This window comes from Trachurus trachurus (assembly GCF_905171665.1).
Source record: "Trachurus trachurus genome assembly, chromosome: 5".
NCBI lineage: Eukaryota > Metazoa > Chordata > Actinopteri > Carangiformes > Carangidae > Trachurus > Trachurus trachurus.
Genome location: NC_139896.1, coordinates 20,248,481 through 20,268,668, shown reverse-complemented (window position 1 = coordinate 20,268,668; position 20,188 = coordinate 20,248,481). Strand labels below are relative to the sequence as shown.

Sequence of the window (20,188 nt, the reverse complement as noted above, 5' to 3'; positions counted from 1 at the left end):
TGTAAGGATTTAAGCAAGTTTGACAAGGGCCAGACTGTGATGGCTAGATGACTGGGTCAGAGCATCTCAAAAACTGCAGTTCTTGTGGGGTGTTCCCATTCTGCATTCATCTGTTGCTCAAATTGCTGAAGAAGTTCATGCTGGTTCTGATAGAAAGCTGTCAGAATACACAGTGCATCACTGTTTTTCTTGCATATTTGGCAGCAAACGTGGGAATATTAGGCAGGTGGTTATAATGTTATGCCTGATGGGTGTATATCAGTGTCTCTGTCTGTGACAATTGAAAAAAAACCACAAAATCCCAGAGGTAAAGTTCCCAAAACTGCTGCATCTCTGAACCATCTCCTCAACCACAGACACAGTTTCATTCTGATCTGCAGCTCTTAGAAATCAATGATTTCTATTGATTATATCATTAGAAATTAAGTTACGTATTGGGAAGTATTGAGATGAGTGTGATTTAATTCTCTACTGTTGGTATGATGGTGAAACAGGTATGAAGTGTCTTGAATTGAACTAATACTACTCTTCTTTTTTTCTGTCTCCACCCTCATGCTCTCTGAATCCTTCCCTCAGGTTCTCCGTCACCCGTTGCTCTCGGCTCGCCTCCAGCTCTGCCGCCCCTCCCTCTACCTCCCGGTCTGGTGGGAGACCGGCAAACATGACCGTGACCTCCTCATCGGGGCGGCGCGCCATGGCTTGAGTCGCACAGACTTCTACATCCTCAATGACCCCCAGCTGACCTTCCTGGAGGCTCACAGGAACTACGTCAGGGGACAGCCCTCCCACATCCACCCAAGTCATCACCACCCTCACCATCCGGGCTTGGCGACTCATCACGGTATCTCGTCCTCATCCTCTTCTTCGTCCCACCCGCAGCTGCCTCACCCTCACTGCTGCCTGTACGACTCGGGGCTCGGCCACCACTCCCCCCAGCCCCCTGAATATCCCCACCAGTCCTCTCACCACCACCAGCACCACCACCACCAGCATCACACTGTGCCTCCATCGGCTCCCTCTCCTTCTTCCTCCTCTTCCTCCTCCTCTCACCCTCACCTCCATCCTCCGCCCCTGGACGCCCACGATTCGGCCTCACAGAGCCTGGGAATAGTGGCCGGGTCACGGGGAGATTTCCTTGACTGTCCTCCTCTGGATGAAACCCTGGAGCTCAGCTCCCTGCAGCACGACGCCATGTCTGCAGAGGCGCTTCACGGGGGGAAGGCGTCCAAAGATGCCCTCAATGGTTTTCCCTTCAACTCGGCCGCAGGAGGTCAAAGCATGCTCAACTCATACGGCGTCGTAGGAACCGACCTGGATTCAAAGCTGAGGAGTGATGTGCTTGTTGGTGAGCAGGGTTCGTCAGAGGAGACTGGGCTGATGGCGCCGTCAGTGGAGCTGGACCAGTTACAGGTAAGAAACACGAGACCAAATCCATGAACTTAAAGAAAAGCTTTCTTTTCAATAAACAGATTAATTTATTTTCCTGACAGTCTTCTAATGAGTTAGAGACGTTTTTCCTTGTTTCAAGCCATTCAAAAAGTATCGAGGGTTCTTTTCTCATCCTCATCCCCATCACCCACATCTTTCCCCACAGGCTCCCTGGGACGGTACGGACCACTCCAGTCCTGCTCACCACATGTTCAATGAATCCGACCCGATCCTGGGTCCCTCTGCTCTGGAAACTGGCTTCCTGGAGGAGGAGGATGAGGAGGCCCAGGGAGGAGACAGAGGAGGGGAGGAAGGTGGAACTCTGGAGGAGTGTCTGGGCCTCCCACCCCCGTCCTCTCCATCCCACCCCTCGGCGGGAGACTCGGTGGAGCCGTTGTCCTCAAGCTACATGCTCTTTAAGGTCAGCCTTCATCCTCCTGTGCCATCGGGGGGGACATTAGCAGTAAATGATAGGGAATTTAAAAGCATAAAGAAAGATTGCCTCTGTGTAATCACAAGCCCTGAGGCAACAATAATCTGAAAGTATAGTAATGTTTTCTGTGCAGCAGACAACAAACAAAAAGGCTGAAATTACTGAAATTAAATTAATTTATTCAGTTTTGAATTAAAAGAAAAAGGAAAGTTAAGTGTATTGAGAGTCATTATCAAAACATCATTATATCTCCATAAAGTGATGCACTGAAAACCTCTTGCATCATATTGAATTATAATAACTTTCACTTGTAAATCTGATTCCAACACTTTGGTTTGATCTTTCCAGGACATCGGTGTGAGCGAGGAACCCAGTGCAGATCAAACGGACCTGTCAGCGAGCCCCCCTCCACCCTACGTCCCCCCTCCTCCCCTCTCTCTGTCTGACATCACTGCCCACGAGCCGCAGGATAGGCTGGACCACCCTGATGTCACTGGCAGCCTGGCCAATCCTGTGGACGAGAGAGAGGATCGGGAAGGAGGCGCAGGGTTCGAGTTTGACGACAAGGAGGATGAAGAGGCGGAGGACTTGTCAAGGGCGACCATGGAGCAGAGGGTTGGAACACGAGGAGGAGATCAGTGCGATGCAGACCGAGGTATGTTGATCCTGACTTAGTGAGAACCACAGGCAACACTTTTTTAACTTTATCTTTGATTAAATTGACTCTTGATATAGTGCCAGGCTCTACACCTCTACACCTTGATGCTTTACACTTACAGGTGCAGATCAAAGTTTGGGAGACCTGAACCAGATCGACGGTCTAGAGCCGGAGCAGGACGAGAGAATGGACGTCTCAAACCAGCTATCTCAAGACCTTCAGGAGAGCTTCGATCATGCAGAAGATAAAACAGACTTACCCCAAGATGTGCATCCCTACCTTGGGAAGCTAGAGCAGTGTCCGGAGTCTATAGAGGAACATGGAGAGGAGGTGGACGGGTTGATTTTGTATCAGACGGTTGACGAAGAGACGATGGAAGATTCTATTGAATCTGGAGCCTTGATGAGGAGCGCGTCCAGAGTGGACGGTTTGGTGGAGCGTGCAGATCTTTCAGATCAAGTGGATGAGATCTCCGAGGGTCAGGTTGATCATGTGTCTCTGATGGACATCCCAGTCGTTCCACCCTGTGATCAAACGGCAGGGAAGGCAGCGAAACGGTCCAATGCCAAAGCCAGCGAGATGGAACTGGACAGCATTTACTCTGAGTGCACGAAACACTCCTCCGGTTCCCTTTCATCCGTTACGATAGAATCAAAGTGTGACGAGACCACCAGCAGGAAGGCTGCAGTCAAAACTGAAGTCTCCATGGATCAGGAACACTATGAAGGCACGGCTGAAGACTCTCTTGATCAGGACAACAAAGACAATCTGCTTGAACAAAACGAAATCAAAATCGCACCTGCTCTGTCTGACATGAAGCCACCTGGTCTGAAATTTTCTCCTCTACCAGACAGTGGTGGTGAAAAGAAACCGACCCAACTGCAGCTGCCGATCAAAGTTGAGGAGACGAAGACTGAGATCGTAGAGGATGTGTTTCATATCTACCCAGACAGCTCTGAAGTCAAACATGCTAGATTTCTTGCCTACTCCATAAAGTCAGAAGACCTGGTGACCAAAGCTGAGCAGCTAGACTATCCTGTGAAAGAGGAAGCTCTGGACGCCAAACCTGAAGATCTAAGTCTACCCATGAAGCACGAGAGCTTAGACCATAAACCCGAGGCCCTCCATTTCGCAGCCTTCTCAGATGGTACCGAAATCAAACCCGAGGCCAAACCGGTATCGCTCGGGTTTGCTGCTTATCCAGACGGAACCAAACTGAAGAGCGAGACTAAGCCAGAGGGTTTCAGGTTAGCAGCCTTTCCCGACACGTCTGCCGTCAAGCCTGAAATGAAGCCAGAGGGCGTGGAGTTCGCAGCCTACCCAGACAGCTCCGAGATCAAACCAGAGACCAAGCCGGAGGACCTGGAGTTCCCGGCGCTCCCCGAAATCAAAGCCGAGACGAAGCAGGAGCTGCTGGAGGCCGACAGCACGGTCCTGACCCCGAAGCTGGAGCAGGTGGACGGGCTGGTAGACACGTCAGAGGGTCTGGTGGTGAAGGGCCAGGTGAAGGAAGAGAGGCCAAGTACACCAGGTAAGAAGACTCAAAGTTTTACCATTAACCCTATTTTTTTAAATGATGGCAACTAAGAGCAGGATTTTATATTCAGTGCATTTCTCAACCCTTTCGTCCTCCTCCTCTCCTTCCTCCTCAGTACCTGTGATTGAAGGTTACGCCGGCAGCCCCAGGTTTGCGGCTCCTGTTTCTGTGTGTGAGATTGCCGACAGCCTTCATGACAGCAGGGAGCCGACTATCGCTCAGCTGCTGCAGGAAAAAGCACTTTACTCCTTTTCTGAATGGCCAAAGGTAAAGTGTTGTTGATTAAAGTCTTTCATGGATTTCCTTTGCATGACGTGTGTATTGCAAAAGTGCAAATGTTTGTATTTAAAAGGGGAACTACTCAAGTCTGGTCGTTTTTCCGCTGTTTTGCTAACCCTCCTTCTGCATGTGCATTTGTTTACAACAAAGCCGGCGGGACAGCAATCAATAGAGCAGTGCACAACATGCATAGTTCCTCTATAAGTTTAGTTTCATGCCTAAATAACATAAACAGGACTTAGTAAGCTCTCAAACATGTTTCTGTGCATTCTCCTCATTGGATAGACTCAGATTTTGTGCACATGTTATTTTATCATGACTCACAAGTTGAAATCTCTGCTTATGGACTCCCTCTGTAGGACCGGGTGATCATTAACCGCCTGGACAGCATCTGTCACGCCATTCTTAAGGGGAAGTGGCCTTGGCCTAGCGAGCAGCACGACTCACCGGGCGCCATCGTTACCAACTCCTGCCTGGCGAACAGCTTAGCCCAGCACCACCACCGGGCAGGTTTCCTCCCCACCACAGCCTCCAGCTCCATCACGAGCCAGGCCAGAGTTCAGCAGGCAAACTCGGGGCTTGGGTTCTCCATCCCTCCCCCTCTTACAAGACTACCTAAGGTGAGAACTTACCTGCTGAACACGAGGAAACAAATCAAATGAATTCCGTTTGTGGTGCATATCAATGTATCTGTCATCTGTCTCCATGTATCTCCACTGTCTCATGCCATGGTTCATACAAGTGGTGTCCAGTTTAAACTGCTAAGCATGATGGCAAATAGACTGATGAGGAGTCTGCACTGTATCTTCACTTTAAACTTACTTTAGAATTACCTGTACTCTTTGGTACAACGGAGTATTAGGGCCACATTGTGAAAAAAAAAAATCACAGCCTTCGAGAATAAGGTCATCATTTTACGAAAATAAAGTCGTAAATTTACGACGATGAAGTCATAATATTTTAACCTGTTGTTTTAGAGGAGGAAAGTTGTTAAATGTGAAGTTGAATGTTAAGTGCCTTACGTGGAGCATTTCATGAAGTTGTACTTCAGGATAGGTTTCACAAACAAGAGAGCCCCACTATGTGGTACGTCACAGCTCCATTAAGCTCCAGAGCCTGAGCTCAAGCCCAGTCTCCCTGCACCCTGTGTTGGGCCACACGGCCGACCAGAACCATTACAGAGCTCGAGCTCTGGAGCGGGCCGATACCGCCAGTACCGTTATCGGCATGGTACTGGCAACGGCAACAATTTCACGTAGGCTACTGTGCTTCTCTGGGAACGAGATAGCAGACAGTTGCTCTTCTCAACCATAGTACTACCAGTACCATGGATCCTACAGTACACCACATTGTCATCAGTATCAGGACTTTGAAAAGAATATGCAAGAAAATGCATCTATTCTGCAGAAAGAACCAGGAGGACTTGGAGGAAGTCGCTGCTCTTTTCTCATAAAATTGCCCCTTAATTCTCGTAAAATCATGACTTCATTCTCGGAATATTGTTACTTTATTCTCGTAAATTTATGACTTTATTCTCTTAAATTTATGACTTTATTCTTGTAAATGTACGACTTTATTCTTGTAAATTTATGACTTTATTCTTGTAAATGTACGACTTTATTCTTGTAAAATTATTACTTCATTCTCAAAGTCAGATTTTTTTTTCTCAATGTGGCGCTAATACTCTGTTGTACGTTGGGACAAGTAAATCAGCTGAATTATATTTTACAGCTTTCTTATCAGCTATACAAACCAATTAATGTGGTGTTGTGTGATCTACAAATATCAGAAGCAATTTAGTTGAGTTTTAATAGTCAATACAAATACGATAATTGTTTATACCAAATTCAATACCACAGTGAAACAAACAACACAGAGGCTAATGTGCACATACATAACACCTACATGTGTTAGTGTACATCAGTAGTTTAAACAAGTACTTGTTTATAATATTCATTTAAAAAGTCAGTCATTTTATTACACGCAGCAGTGATACCTGTAGCGTGCCAGTGTTGAGAGCACCCACCACACAGCTGGTACTGTGTAAGCCTCAACAAACTAACATTGACCCTAACAGAAGAAGCTGATGTTAACATTAGCCAGTGTTAGCCTTAACAAACCAAAATTAGCTCTAACAAACAATCTAACATAGCCTAAACAAGCTAATGGTAACTCAAACAAGCTGATATTCGGTATACTAATAATGTGAAGCAAGGAAACAAATAAGCTAGTCTAAACTAGCTAATGTAGCTACAGATGCTAGTTATTGCAACTCAAAAACAATAGGAACATGTTGACAACATGTTACAGTAATATAACGAGAACGACTGAAACTCACTCAGTCTGAACTCTGTCTTTTTTTTTCCTGATGATCAGCGTTTAACATAAAGTCTGACTTCAGCCTTGGTGTATTACACTTAGGTCAGTCACTTCTCCAATAACTACAACTAACAACTAAGAAAAACAAGAACTGTCACATTTTCAGAACATAGACTTGCTATTAAAGTTTTGGTTCTGGTGACTTCTTTACTAATTGCTGATCAGATCACGTTTAGTGAAGGGGTTTGTTCTGTTCAGACATGGGGGGGGATGTCTCTGGGCACCTCTACTTCACATCATTGCTTTGTTGCTTTCTTTGTACAGGTCCCTGTCTCTGTAATGTATATTGTTATTCTACATGTTGGTACCAGACTTGGGCAAATAGATCTCGTTAAGCAGCTTGTATAAAGAAATATTTAAATATCAGGAGAGAAATTTAGAAACCCACAAAAAAAAGTAATTACTTCCAAAATCATAAACCAGAGAACAGATATTATTTAACTCCATATCTCAGTGTGTAGCTAAACAAACAGGAAATCTCATTAGTTGAAGTTTGTTAGACGTGTGTTGGGGTCGTGGTTTTACCCGGGTCTGGTCTGGTCTGGTCTGGTTTGGTCTGGTTCGACAGCTGCCACTGTGTTGTGTCTCAGTCCATATGTATGTTTAACAAAGTCATCATCTCTCTCCCATTCTTGTCTCACCCCTCACCCACCCTGTCCACCCTGACAGTACATGCCGCGGGGCGGTGCATGTGGGCGCGGAGCTTGGCGCCTCACCTCCTTGCCTCTCTTACAGGAGAGGCTCGTGGCTCCTCCCTTCCTCCCCGAGCTCAAACGCACAGGAGGTCGGAGGTCATTCGACTACGAAGCCGCCGCAGCCGCTGCGGCCGCTGCCAAAGCTTTAGCTGGGAAATCGGCCTCGTCTTGCCACACTGCCACCACCACAAGCTCTAGTGCTGAGAAGGGGCCGGTGGTAGCCCCGCCCTCTCACCGCACGAGCTCCATGTTGATCAACGGCTGGCAAGACACAGCCATCGATCTAACCAAGTCGTCTGCAGAAATAAGCACCACTAGCGGCATCGGCGCAGGCGAAGCGCCGGGAGTTAGCCACACCAGCTCCGGCAGCGGTCACAAGCTGCCGCCGCCGCCCCCGATCACGGCGCCGTTACCAGGCTCTGTGGGCATCGATATGGCCGGGATACTGCAGGCCGGACTCATCCATCCTGTAACAGGGCAAATAGTAAATGGGAGCCTGAGGGGAGATGACTCACTGAGGAGGAGGAGAGGGAGGAGGAGAAACGTGGAAGCTCTGTACTCTGAGTTCACCAAGAGCCGAGGACTGCACCTGCCTGAGACACAGGTGGGTAGAGGGAGGCGTGCCTTTTCGGTGGAAGGCCAGTTATAAATGTTGTGTGTGCTTCAGTGTGTAAAGAGAGAAACTTCATGTAGGAAAGAAAAAAGTTCATTAAACCCAGTTTTGGGTTGTAGAGGAGAGTCGTTCCCTCTGCTCTGATCTCTACAGCTTTAAAACACCTGCACCTGTGTCTTGTGTACGTGTGTGTGTGTCTCTCTTGTGTGTTTCCGCCTGCAGGGTCGGGTGGAGGTGATCAGCCACTCCTCCGTCTCCTCCTCCACCTCCTCGCCATCCCCCTCTCCGTCAGAGCGGCCAGCCGGTCCTCCCACGCCATCCTCCTCTTCCACGCCCACCCCCACCCAGACGCCTCCTCAGCCCGAGATCGTGGCCATCGACAGGGAGGCGGCGAGCAAAGGCCTGATCGAGTGGCTGAGACAGAACCCGGGCTACAGCATGGACCTGCCCGCCTTCGCTCACGTGGGTTTTTTCACCACCGACATGTTTTGCAGGTTCTCTGGACTTTTCTGCTTCTGAGTTTACATTCACAATTTCTTTTTATGTCGCAGTCTGGAGCTGGCCTGTTGCACAGCTTCGTGGAGCGACCCAAGCAGAGGAGGCATCGCTGCAAAGACCCGACTAAACTGGACATTAACTCTTTGACGGGGGAGGAGAGGGTTCCTGTCGTACACCGAGGCACCGGGCGCAGAGTAGGAACACACACACACACACATCATCACTTTATCTTTGTTTTATACATTTTAGCCTCCAGTGTGTTGCTGTGTCATGAAGCTGAGGAAGAAAGAGGAAAAACTTCTGAACACTGGTCGACACTTTTGTCAGTGAGAGTTTGTGCTGTTCTCCTTCCCTGCAGCTTGGTGGCGCCATGGCTCCGGCCATAAAGGAGCTGTCCCGGTGGCTGGACGCCAACTCAGAGTACTACGTTGCTCCGGACTGGGCTGATGTGGTCAAACACTCTGTGAGTACAACACACACACACACACACACACACACACACACACACACACACACCAACATCCGTCAGAGTCATGTGACCTCCTGTTGCAGGAGAGTAGATTGTTTCCTTTTTATCCTTCCTCATCAGTATCGTCATTATTCATGTGTACAGAACGTTGTGAATCTAACGTGTCATGTGACCTGCAGGGTTTCCTCCCTGAGGGGAAGTTCTCTCGGATCCTGACGGAACCCGTCAACAGAGACCCGGGCTCCCGGCGCCGTGGACGTCGGCCTCGCAGCGAGATGCCGAAGCCCCTCCTGTCCGTCTCTGACTCCTCCTCGTCCGGCCTCGGCCCCCCCCTCTTCATGAACGGCGGTTTGATCGGCAGCATGGACTCCATGGTGGCCATGCAGAACCTCCGCGGCGGCATTCCCGGAATTCCCATCTCCGGGATCATGGCGGCCGGATTCCCACACGGTTTCTCTGCGGCGGTGCAGGCGGGAGGAGCCGGGGCGTCGGCGGAAGACGCCAAGAACGGGTTGAGTATGTTACCCATGATGCTGCACGGCATCCCGCACCCGCACGGGGCCGGGATCCCGCAGCACGCCTTGTTCAGCGTCGGTGCTATGATGGCGCACACGCCACCGCCGCCCCCTCCTCATCCCAGCTCCTCTTCATCGACCTCCTCTTCGTCTTCACTGTCCGCTCCAAAGGTCACCACGACGACCGCCCCCTCCATGTCGGAGGCTGTCAGCCCGTCGTCAACAACACCCGCTGACAAAGACGGCGCTTCTGCTGCCGGTGGCGAGAAGGAGCGGAGCCGGGAGGACCAAGGGGTGGGGGAGTCCAACAAGAGGCCCGGGGGGATGGAGGCAGCGGCCATCATCACCTCCTCCAGCCGGGCACATCTGGGCGCCGCACATCTGGGAGCCAGCGCCGGCAGCCATCTCACCTTCAACCCCTTCCTGATCCCGGGCATGTCCCACGGCCTGCTGTACCCGCACATGTTCTTGCCCCACGGGGGGATCATGGCGCTGCCCGCCATGCCCCCCGGGGCCGTAGACGGTTCCCCAGGAAGCCCAAAGAGGAGGAGGAAGAGAGGACGGGAAGAGGGGGAGAGAGAGGAGGAGAGGGAGAAGATGGCGTCGGGGGAGACGGAGGGGAGAGAAAGTACAGTTATGGCGTGTGTCTCCTTCCACCCGGCCTCCTCCCCGTCTCCCTCCGCCCCCTCTACCTCGGCCCCAGACCCGGGCCCCCCTCCCGCCGAAGAGCCCCAGCCCGGGCAGGGAGACGGAGAGGACGGGCCCTCGGAGCCCCAGGAACCGGACTCCCATAACCAGCCTGAGGGAGCGGCGGAGGAGGAGAGCGAGGAGAGACTGGAGGAGACAGGAGAAGATGTGGCGGCGACGGGGATGGAGGAGGAGGACGACGACGAGAAGCAGGACGCTGAGGAGCAGAGACAGGTGGAGGGAGAGGAGGAGGAGACAGCGTAGAGGAGGAAACAGACAGCCGAGGACGGAGAGACAGACCACCTCCCTCTCTCTCTCTCCTCCGTCTCCTCTGTTGCTCGTTTTCTCCGCTGAGCAACAGTGTAAAGTTTGTGCCGTGTCTGTCAGTCCATGTCCATGTAAAGACTTTTATTATGATGATGAACTTATAATAACAATGATGATTATATTCAACTTGGTCATGTTTATATACCAAGACCCCGCCCCCAAAGCCCCCCGCCCCCACCCACCCTCTCCACTCCCTCCTTGTATACAAACAAACTAGTGTAAGAGATGATCTTCTGTGTATTCTTCCCCTTCATCCTGCATCGAGACTGAGTCGGGAGGGACACTTCTCAGCACACACACACACACACACACTTAAGATGAGATGTGCTAACCAAGACGTGGCTTTGGCGATAATATTGATCCGTGTAGCTTTGATTTGATGTGTTAACATCAGTCTGAATTTCTCACCATGTGTTTTTTTTTCTTAGTTTTTGTTTTTTTGGGGGGGGAGTGTAGAAAAGCTCCACTTGCATATTGTATGTCAAAGGTCAAAAAAACAAGCGCTGTCTTGTTATTTGGACTGTTGAATGATAACTTTTTGGGATTATTTTTGTGCAATTTCAAAAGAAGCTGGGAGAGTGAAGCGCCTCCCACACACAAGACACTAAAACACCTTTCCCAGTTGATACTGAGGGAAGTTAAACACAAGCTACTCCACTAGTGCACGAAGCTGCCCACATGTGTTGCCCTTTTAAAAATCTCCAAATTTTCTTGATGCGAGTTAGAGAAGCTGCTGATCACAAAAAAAACAAATTTGTTTCGATAGATTTTTTTTACCTGATAAAATTAAGAGGATTGCGGCTGATTTATCGACCAGAAGGTCACAATAAAAATCGCTGGCGACGGATGTTGCATCTTAATTTGAAGATGCAACTTCATCGTCTGCCAGTGCCCCACGTTTTAGATACTGTCAGTCATATTTATTTATCTGTTATCAATGCTATGCCATTGCTGCTATAACGTCTTTTAAAGAAGAAATTCGGAGATTAAAAAAAAGTTGTTTCATCTACAGACTAGAAGAATCCAGATTCCAAAAAACGGAAATATTGAGTCAAAGAGATTCAGTGGAAGAAGAACTCCAACGTTTTGTTGATTTACTTCAAGAGATTAATTTCTTTTCTTACTGTTTAGATCATGTTGAGATTTTAAAATCAAACACAAAGTCACTTTGAGAGAAAAGTCCCTCGAAACAGAAGAAGAGAGAGAGAGAGAGAGAGAGAGAGTAGTGGAGCCACCAGGGGGCAGTAGGAGGCAAAACTGATTGTACCCTGTCCTGTGAACATGGGGGTAGAAGGACGGTGCCAGAGAAGAGGAGGGGAGATGTTTTTTTTTCTTTTGAATCATGCCCTGAGGTTGTTTTTCTTTTCATCAGGCTCCTAAACGACATTAACTCGAATCATTTTAACAGTGGCTCAATAAGATCCTGCAATCATGACCTGTACTGTAGCATCGCAGCTACACCATCTCCTCACTCACTCTGCTCAGTGCGGGATTGTGTGTCCGGAGAAATATTACCTGCACGTTGTCGACCATCTGTCCAGCGAAAGGGAAAAAAAAGTCTGTTGTTTTTTTTTTGTATGAGGAATGAAGAACAGATGACACAGGAAGAGGAGGGATACAAGGTGGTGTGAATCACTCGGGCTGAGTGCCTCGTTGTTGCTCTTTAGTCTTGTTTCTTTTTCCTCAGATTAGTTTAATAGCAGTTCATACTAAGAGTTTCTAAATATGTAAATCTATCGCTGTATATTGCTGGGTTTTTTTAAGTGCACCGTTTATTTCTTTTTCGCCTTTTGTTTGTTTCTCCAATGGGAAAAAAAAAATACTTGACATATGCGATGGGGATTTTGCATTGAGGTTAGTCCCAGTGTTTTCTGTATCAAACAGACTGTACTGTACATTAAATGGATGCAAGTCGCTGGTTTTATTCAGTCTTTTCACAACAGGGTTCTGTATTTTTGGGGGAATATGTCAAATGTTTCTGTTCATGATGTTGGTCTTCACTTCTTTTTGTTTTCAGACATGAAAACATTATTTTTGCACAATGTCTTTTTGTGAATGTTAACCTGTCTTTGCTTTCTTTTATGTAGGTGTGGGTGAGTGAGAGGGTGAATGTGTGTGTGTGATAATGGGAGAGAGTGTGTGTGTGTCTGTGTGCATGCATGCGCACACTCGTTTTTTTGTGCTGGAGCTGTGTTTCTGTTTCGGTCTCGTTCTTACAGGTCACATTTTCTTGTTGGGAAAAAAAAACATAGTTGTTGCCTTGTCACAAGTTTGTGGCTACATATAATTTATTATACGTTTCTTTTGCTTTGCCAAACTTTCACCAAATATGACATTCTCTTTCTCTCTCTCTCTTTAGTTTCATTATGTATTATTCAAAGTAAAATGCCTTATTTAGCAAGTATTTTTTGTATAGATGTTCTGTTGCATCTCCATATAGGGACATGTTATGGTGTTTGTGTTCAGTTTGTCCTTCTCTTGTATGCGTACACGGCCTTGGTGATGTGTATTATCGTCAGACAGCCAACAGTAAGGCAAAGGTACCACATGTCCACAAATAATCACTGCGTTAATTCCCAAAGTCAATCAGTCGCCCCTCAAAGCACAAACAGAGTTCACACAAAGTGACTGTTTTCTTACCAGTGCCTCAAAAATTACTTTAAACACATTCTCTTTTTGTCAGGCTACACTACGTTAACATTGCATTTTTCTGTAGTCATTACAGCAAAGTGATAAGCTTTTTTGAAAATGTAGTGTCTTTGTTGGATGTCGCCATTCGCAGATGATGCCGTGCTGTTTGTTAAAGGGAAATTGTATTGGCTCACCAGCTCCACAGTAAGATAACAATCAGATTGAAGGGTGAGAACCTCAAACATGGTCAAATAGATGTAAACACACAAGGTCACCTCCTGTAAATTATGTAAATTACAGTTTTTATGTAGAAAGAGACAGTGCAGTCGTAACAGGTAGTGATACAGTTTTAATTACTGGCACTTGGGTGTGATGGGTGTCAGTAGTTTCAGTGGGTCTCAGGTTCAGGCCTGATAAGTAGGTTTTTGATGATGTCAAAAAACAATAATGTCAGCGCCAGCGGCATCATCACGTGTACCTGATACAAAAACCACAGAAATTTAATAATATTGAATTTTGTGATATTTTTAATGGTTTTTTTTGTGTGTTTCTTTTTGTTTAGTCAGACCCTTATTTCACTGCTTTGCTTTGTTAATTTATCTTGACGTTTGACAAGAAAAACACCTGTTACAGCATTGCATTTATCTGACACATTAAATACAATAATCTTGTTCACCATTTTTGAACTGCGCTGTAACAATTTTTTTTCGCTAATGAGAAAATAATGTCTGCAAGACTAGTAATGATCTTTGCCTTCATCAGTGACGTTCTCTCACCAGTGTTTGCTTTCTCAAGTCTCAGCAGTAGATATGGTGAGTCAAACATTATGGGGTGCACATTGAGAAACAGCAGAATTTCCCTTTAACGACGGCTATTTAATCCTGTACCATCGTGTTTGGTATTGAGCGCGTCTACAGCGGGATGGTAACGCACGCACAACATGTGTCCAGCTCAAGTATTTGATTGTTCTTGTGTGTTTGATGAGGTTCCTGAAGAAAAGTCAGTTAAATTAATGGAAAAATAAACAAACAAACAAACAAAAAACATTCAACGCTCCAGCCCATGTACGCACATCACTTCCTGTTACTGGTGTGTTGTTGTGTAGAAACTTGAAACAAACCCCCGGAGGTGCAGCATGTGACAGCAGCTGGAGGTCGGTCTGTTCATGTCCCACCATGCCTTCTTTAAACAGTGTTCTCTCTTTTTATTGAAGTCTTTTTTTTTGTTTTTTTTGTTTGGTCGACATAGCTGTTCCTCAGAAGGGTCACCTCAACATGTTGTAAACGTTTATCTCTTCATAAATAATGTATTTATTGTGCAGCTCTTGTCTCTGCATCGATGTCTCATGACTGATTAATGGCTGGTTTTGTTGCTCTTGAACGTCTCCTGAAAGACTAAAGTGTTTTGGTTCACATGGAAGTTTGACTGTTGGCTTTTTCCCTGCAGACCGTGTCACCTGCTCATCTGCTTCTCTATTTTTATTTTTTATTTTTTTCGTTTTTGTTTTTTTACACATAATAACACAGTAAAGTGTCCCTGAACACCTCGTCTGTATTTCTTCAACATGTGCCATACAATAATAATCTCATCTGAGGGCACTCTGTGGGATTATTGTGCTGGAGCTATTTGCAGTTTCCTTTCTCATGACTCAGGCTGCAGCAGACAGGTGCCCCAGATAAGACAAATAATATGTTCATGTATTTTGCTTTTTATCGGATCTTAGGAGAAAATGACTGAACAGTATCAGAGTCTGGAGCAAAGAGAACAAGCAGCAGAGAGTTACACACTCACAGCAACAGTTTATATTTCTGCCTCACTTTCCTCCTTTAGTTTCCTTGTTTTGTGCTTTTATTGTTGTTGTTTTTTTAATCGGGGTTGAAATATTTACTAAATCCAGAGAAGCCAATCGACTCATAAATCAGACAGAGTCTGGATATTGTGGCCTGTTCTGTTTTCATGAACTAAAAAGTCTTGTCTCTGACCTCAACATCACAAACATAGTTCTCTCAACACAGCGACAAGAGGGCTCACAAGTTTTAGGTTGAATTCGAAGGATCCCTTCACCTTTGACCTCCCGGTAGAAGGAGGCCAGTCCAGGTTTATGTGGCCAGGTCTTGGACGCCTCCTCACGTGCACAGAGCAGACTGAGCGATGCATCTTTAAAATCAGATTTTATTTTAACAAAAATATCTGCAGAATAGAAAATCATATAAAAATGCAGGCTGGTTTCACAGACACTGAAATATTGTCTTGGCATAATAAGTGTTAATAATCTGATATGAGGTTCAACACTGACGTGTTATTTTTATTCCCATTGACAGCTCAGAAAACATTTCTGCAAAAAGAGAAAAAGTTCAAACTTAACTCTTCAGTATTAAATCAACTAATCACACTTTTCTTTTGGAGTTTACTTTTATTTGTCTAAGAGACTGAAGACGAACTAACATTTAAATCAAACTCCAGACTTGAGAAAAATCAGCAGAGCAGTGACTTCAATCAAAACTAATTACACTGAATTAGAAATAAATGTATATAAGAATCAGAGACAATGAAGACGAGCTGGTTTGGGCAAGAGCAGGTTTGAACAACTGATCACTGAGGATAAATAAATAAAATCAGTCCATGTCTGTGAAACCATCCTTTAATCTAATAAACTGCAACGGGGCAGAGCCGAGTAACACGTGACTGTTCAGTGTAACGTGATTCACGAAGACATTTATCATCTACATCAGTGAAGACGAGACAGTCAGAGGACTGATCTGAGGTCAGAAACCTGGTCATTTCTGAGTGAGTCATATGGTGGGGTTTTTATCCTCCTCCTTTCTTTCTTGCTGTCTTTCTTTCTTTCTGTTTTCCGATTTGTAACTATAGCTCTGTGTTCCCATGTGGACCAATCTCATGAGTCAAAACATGGTATGTGTGATCTTTTATTGTGCAATAAAAGATGACTTTCAACTTTCCCTTGTCCCTGCTGACTATTCATCAACTTCAGAGACTTGTCACTGAATATTAATCAAATGTCAACGTATTGAGACAAATTTCTCTACAGTGCATGCTGGGAAAATCAGCTTCACTGAAAAGGAGAAAACACAGTTTAAAGCAGCTTCATGACTTCATGATGATAGTTTGTAGCTGTGGTGGAAGGAGGTCTCTTTTTTTTTTTTTAACTAACGCTGAAGCATCAACACCACAGTGTGGTGCTAAATGTTGGATATAAAATGTTTACTTCAGTGGGAGTTTGTCACATAAAAGTTGAAGTAGTAATGGTGATTTTGCACAATAAATAATTTCAGGATAATACGTATATATAAATGGATTGATAAAGATGTTGTGCTTTGATTTGATAGGGACAGACAGGAAGAGCTGCCTTTACATCAGATCGACCAGGTTGGTGATTTTCATCAACCTTAGCGTATAGCGTTTAGAGTTAAACATTTGTTTATTATATTTACTTTGGATTGTGAGAGAAAAACTTTTCAATGAGTTAAAACAATTGTTAATATTTCTCTCTGAAAAATAAAACACAGATAGCCTACCTCAACATTGTACTCACTGTACATGAAGTACTGAGTACATTATTTTTCAGGTTTCAGGTGTTTAGTTATTATCTTATAAAACAGTCAGTGAAGCCTAAACCTTTATTTTCTACTTTCTGAAAAGTGAAAACAAACTTGACTGAATCTGTTCATTCATTGAAATACAGGGTGAATCAGGTGTCACATGCAAATGCAAATGTGTCTGACACTGTTTCTTTAATTTACTTGGTCTGGCTTACACTGAAATAAGGTTATTCAGCTCAACATAAAACACCCTGCTTAGACCTTGGTATCATTATATTTGAAAGAAGAAAAGAACATTTAGAGCAGGAAGCGCTTCTTACTGTTTTCCAAAGAGTTTTTTACAGTAATTCACGAGCTTATTGTTGAATTACAGCCATCTAAATGATCTAACAACTACAGTTACTGATGTGAAATGGTCAGAAATCTGAACTGACTGAACAGACGATGTGATGACAAGAGTAAAAATCCAGCAAAGACGGACACAGAGGAAACATTTTACTATTGTGCTGTCAGGACGTCACATACAATATATGCAAAGTTATTCTGCATCAATATATACATTTACCAAAACTTACATTCATGCTGTGGAATAAAATCCCATTTCGTCATAGAATTAGAGTTAAATATTTTACCATATATGTTTGACAGAAGTAGATTCTCCTCATCATCAGTCACACACTGCACCGGAGCTCTGAGCAGATGCAGTAACAAAGTAACGAGTAACAAAGCTGGAGTAACAAATATGCAAATATTCCAGTCACACGTTCATTTGCCTCAGCCTCCAGTTAATACACACAGAGCCTTTATTCTGAAAAGCTCTTACAGTATTATCTAAGGGCAAAGTGTGAATTTAAACTCTTTTTTTTTCTAACAAATACAATATAATAGGAAACATATATACAACATCTGTATAAACATCTATCTTGAACAAGTGGCACCTTCTTTAATGAGATGATTCAGACGCTGTCATTGAAAAAGCAAACAAACCAACTTAACATGGGGCGAAATCAGTCATAAAGACAACTTCACTGAGCATCATCTCTAGATTTTAGAGAATCAGATCAAGTAACTTCGGAGAACAAAAAAACAAAACAAAACAAAAAACAGTTGTAGCCAATTATTTGTGAATGCAGTAATTCTACTTTTATCTTTTCTGACATATGCACATTATAGGTCCAGTTTTTTATCTGTTTTATAAAGCAGCTGCAGGGTATAGACTGTAAAAAACCATGGACATTGCCTCTGTGACCTTCTTCCAGCTAATCCAAAAATGGACAAAGAGGTGGAGCCTGTGTGGAATTGGTGCCTGTCAGTCACAGAGGTCACGCCCTCAGTCCGCCATAGATTTAGTGGTTAATAAAGTTTAAACAGGTGAGTTCTAAAAACATTATCGTCCTGAAGGAAGAAATTAACTGTTGTGACCAAAACCTTTTCTGTTAACAGGCTGTAAACATGTTAATTTCTGCTGTAAATTTGAACATTTTAACATGGAAGTCTTTGGGACTGACTCACTGTTGGAGACACACTCTAGTGGTCGGTAAAGGAACTGCAGCCATTGAAGCTTCAAGTTTCAGACATAATTGGAACTTCTTTAAAACCAGCTGTCAGGATTTATATAATTTTGTGATTTCAACAAAACAGTCATCAAGCCTGCCCACCTGGTCCCACCATTCAACACTTGGAGGATTTGGTTTCTCTTTGTGTTTTAACTTAAGTCTTTGACATTTCTATTGGATCACTCAGAAAACAGTTAGTCAATCCAAAGAGAGGCTTAGAGCCTCCTCTCTTCTGATTGGCTCACATTGATCTGTTGCTGCTAGAGCTCCAGAGAGAAGCTGAGAGAGGGGTGTAAAACTACCCTGATATATAAATATAAATTTGCAACGTCTCGTCCCTGTCGAGTCAAGATTGTTGGATTGTGGACAAAAGCTTGATGCTGTTTATGTGCTCCCACCGCGATATGTCAGATCAGTGGAAAGGCATTAGGTCACAGTCGTTACAATGTCAGAATTTCTTAGTCATAATATGGACTTTTCATTTGTTGATGGTGAGTTTCCAGTAAACATGGATCTGGTTGCGTAACTCAGTCTGTGCTGATTGGAAACATTAACAAACGCTGGTCTGGTGTCAGATCAGCTGACTGATCCTTCCACACTTCTCAGGTGTCCTGGTCAGCTCTCATCTGTCTCGTTCTCAGGCCTCTCCCAGCTCCATGCTGCTGTCGGCTGTGCCATTCGTCGAGTTGCCAACATGGCCGCTGATGAGCAGCCGTAGACGTTCTCTTTCTCTTTTCCTCCCAATGCCTCCTTTTCTACTCTGTTTTCTTTCTGACAAATTACAAGATGAGAAGGAGAGAAGAAAACATTAAACACAACTAATATTTGGGTAGCTCTCTGCAGGTTATTCTCTGATTCTGTTATTTTCTGTGTCTCGTTACAGTTAACCCTCCAGGGTCTATGATCACGCTGGCATGATCAGATCACGTGACATTTTAAAGCGCCTGAAAAAGAGGTCACCTGGAGCATTGTTGTCAACCTCACTATAAAATTCAGGTTTGAACCTCTCTCCCAGTTTTTGTTTGATGTTAATAGATCATGTAAAACTGGAGATATGATAGTTTTAATTTGATAGTACAAAAATATTTATCCAAAATTATATTTATCCCTGTAAAAGTGGGATGGGATACATATATTATATATATATATATTCGTAATCTGTTGTCATTTTACAAAACAGAAATAAGAAAAATAACTGTCAGATCATATACAGTAGGTGAAGTTGTGCTGGGAAAAAAAAGATACCAAACATGAATATGGTAAATATTGTTTTAATGCCTGGGTTAAATGACTTCAAACTTTACTTTATGGTGTAAAAACAACCTCAGCACATCAGTAGATTGCCTTGTCGCCTGTGTCACTACAGTAAAAAAACTGCAGAAACTCAGTAGCAGTGAACAGTTCATCTGCAGATCAGTACCAATACCAAAGTCAAATCTTTAACATGTCTCATTACATTATTGTTTCTACATTTCTATGATTAATTAATGTTATTGAAAAACTGTTGGAAAAAAAAATCATAAAAATGACAAACATATATATAGTTTATAATAGCCAATACAGTCACATCGACATCACCTCACGATATGTTAATAGACAGGCGTGATATGGGTCAGGCTTTTATCTAATTTCGAACAAGTCAGCTCAGCAAAGATGGGAAATAATATAATCATAAATATAATTCTCAACGGGCCGAACAACTCAACCGGACGCACCGGGTCCAGAAAACATTTAATAACTCGGGTTGGGTCTTTTCTTTCTCTTTTTTTTTTTTTTGCCATGGTGTGGATGAGAATTAATGCTTCTACGTATGTAATATCATTTTTTAATTTACCCTACTTTGTTTTGATGCTAATGCAGCATTACTATATGTATTATTATAGAATTATAGAATAATTCAGTCATACAAAGATTAGACTACTG

At 44.4% G+C, this 20,188-nt stretch overlaps 2 protein-coding genes across 2 annotated transcripts in view; one reads left to right on the top strand and one right to left on the bottom strand.

Moving 5' to 3' along the window:
- chd6 (chromodomain helicase DNA binding protein 6) overlaps nt 1–16,045 on the top strand; it is a 98,834-nt gene extending 82,789 nt beyond the window's left edge. The window contains exons 35-45 of the mRNA XM_083971564.1: nt 577–1,410; nt 1,595–1,849; nt 2,210–2,516; nt 2,641–4,050; nt 4,172–4,323; nt 4,695–4,955; nt 7,384–8,013; nt 8,245–8,484; nt 8,574–8,714; nt 8,879–8,983; nt 9,169–16,045. Coding sequence (XP_083827690.1) covers nt 577–1,410; nt 1,595–1,849; nt 2,210–2,516; nt 2,641–4,050; nt 4,172–4,323; nt 4,695–4,955; nt 7,384–8,013; nt 8,245–8,484; nt 8,574–8,714; nt 8,879–8,983; nt 9,169–10,455 — 5,622 coding nt within the window. The 3' untranslated portion in view covers nt 10,456–16,045. The remainder of the gene's footprint in view (nt 1–576; nt 1,411–1,594; nt 1,850–2,209; nt 2,517–2,640; nt 4,051–4,171; nt 4,324–4,694; nt 4,956–7,383; nt 8,014–8,244; nt 8,485–8,573; nt 8,715–8,878; nt 8,984–9,168) is intronic.
- Nucleotides 16,046–18,902: 2,857 nt separating this feature from the next.
- The window catches only part of rspo4 (R-spondin 4), a gene marked incomplete at both ends in the record, with an annotated part of 33,432 nt that continues 32,146 nt past the window's right edge, over nt 18,903–20,188 (bottom strand). The window contains one exon of the mRNA XM_083971294.1: nt 18,903–19,036. Within this exon, the coding sequence (XP_083827420.1) occupies nt 18,903–19,036 (134 nt within the window). The remainder of the gene's footprint in view (nt 19,037–20,188) is intronic.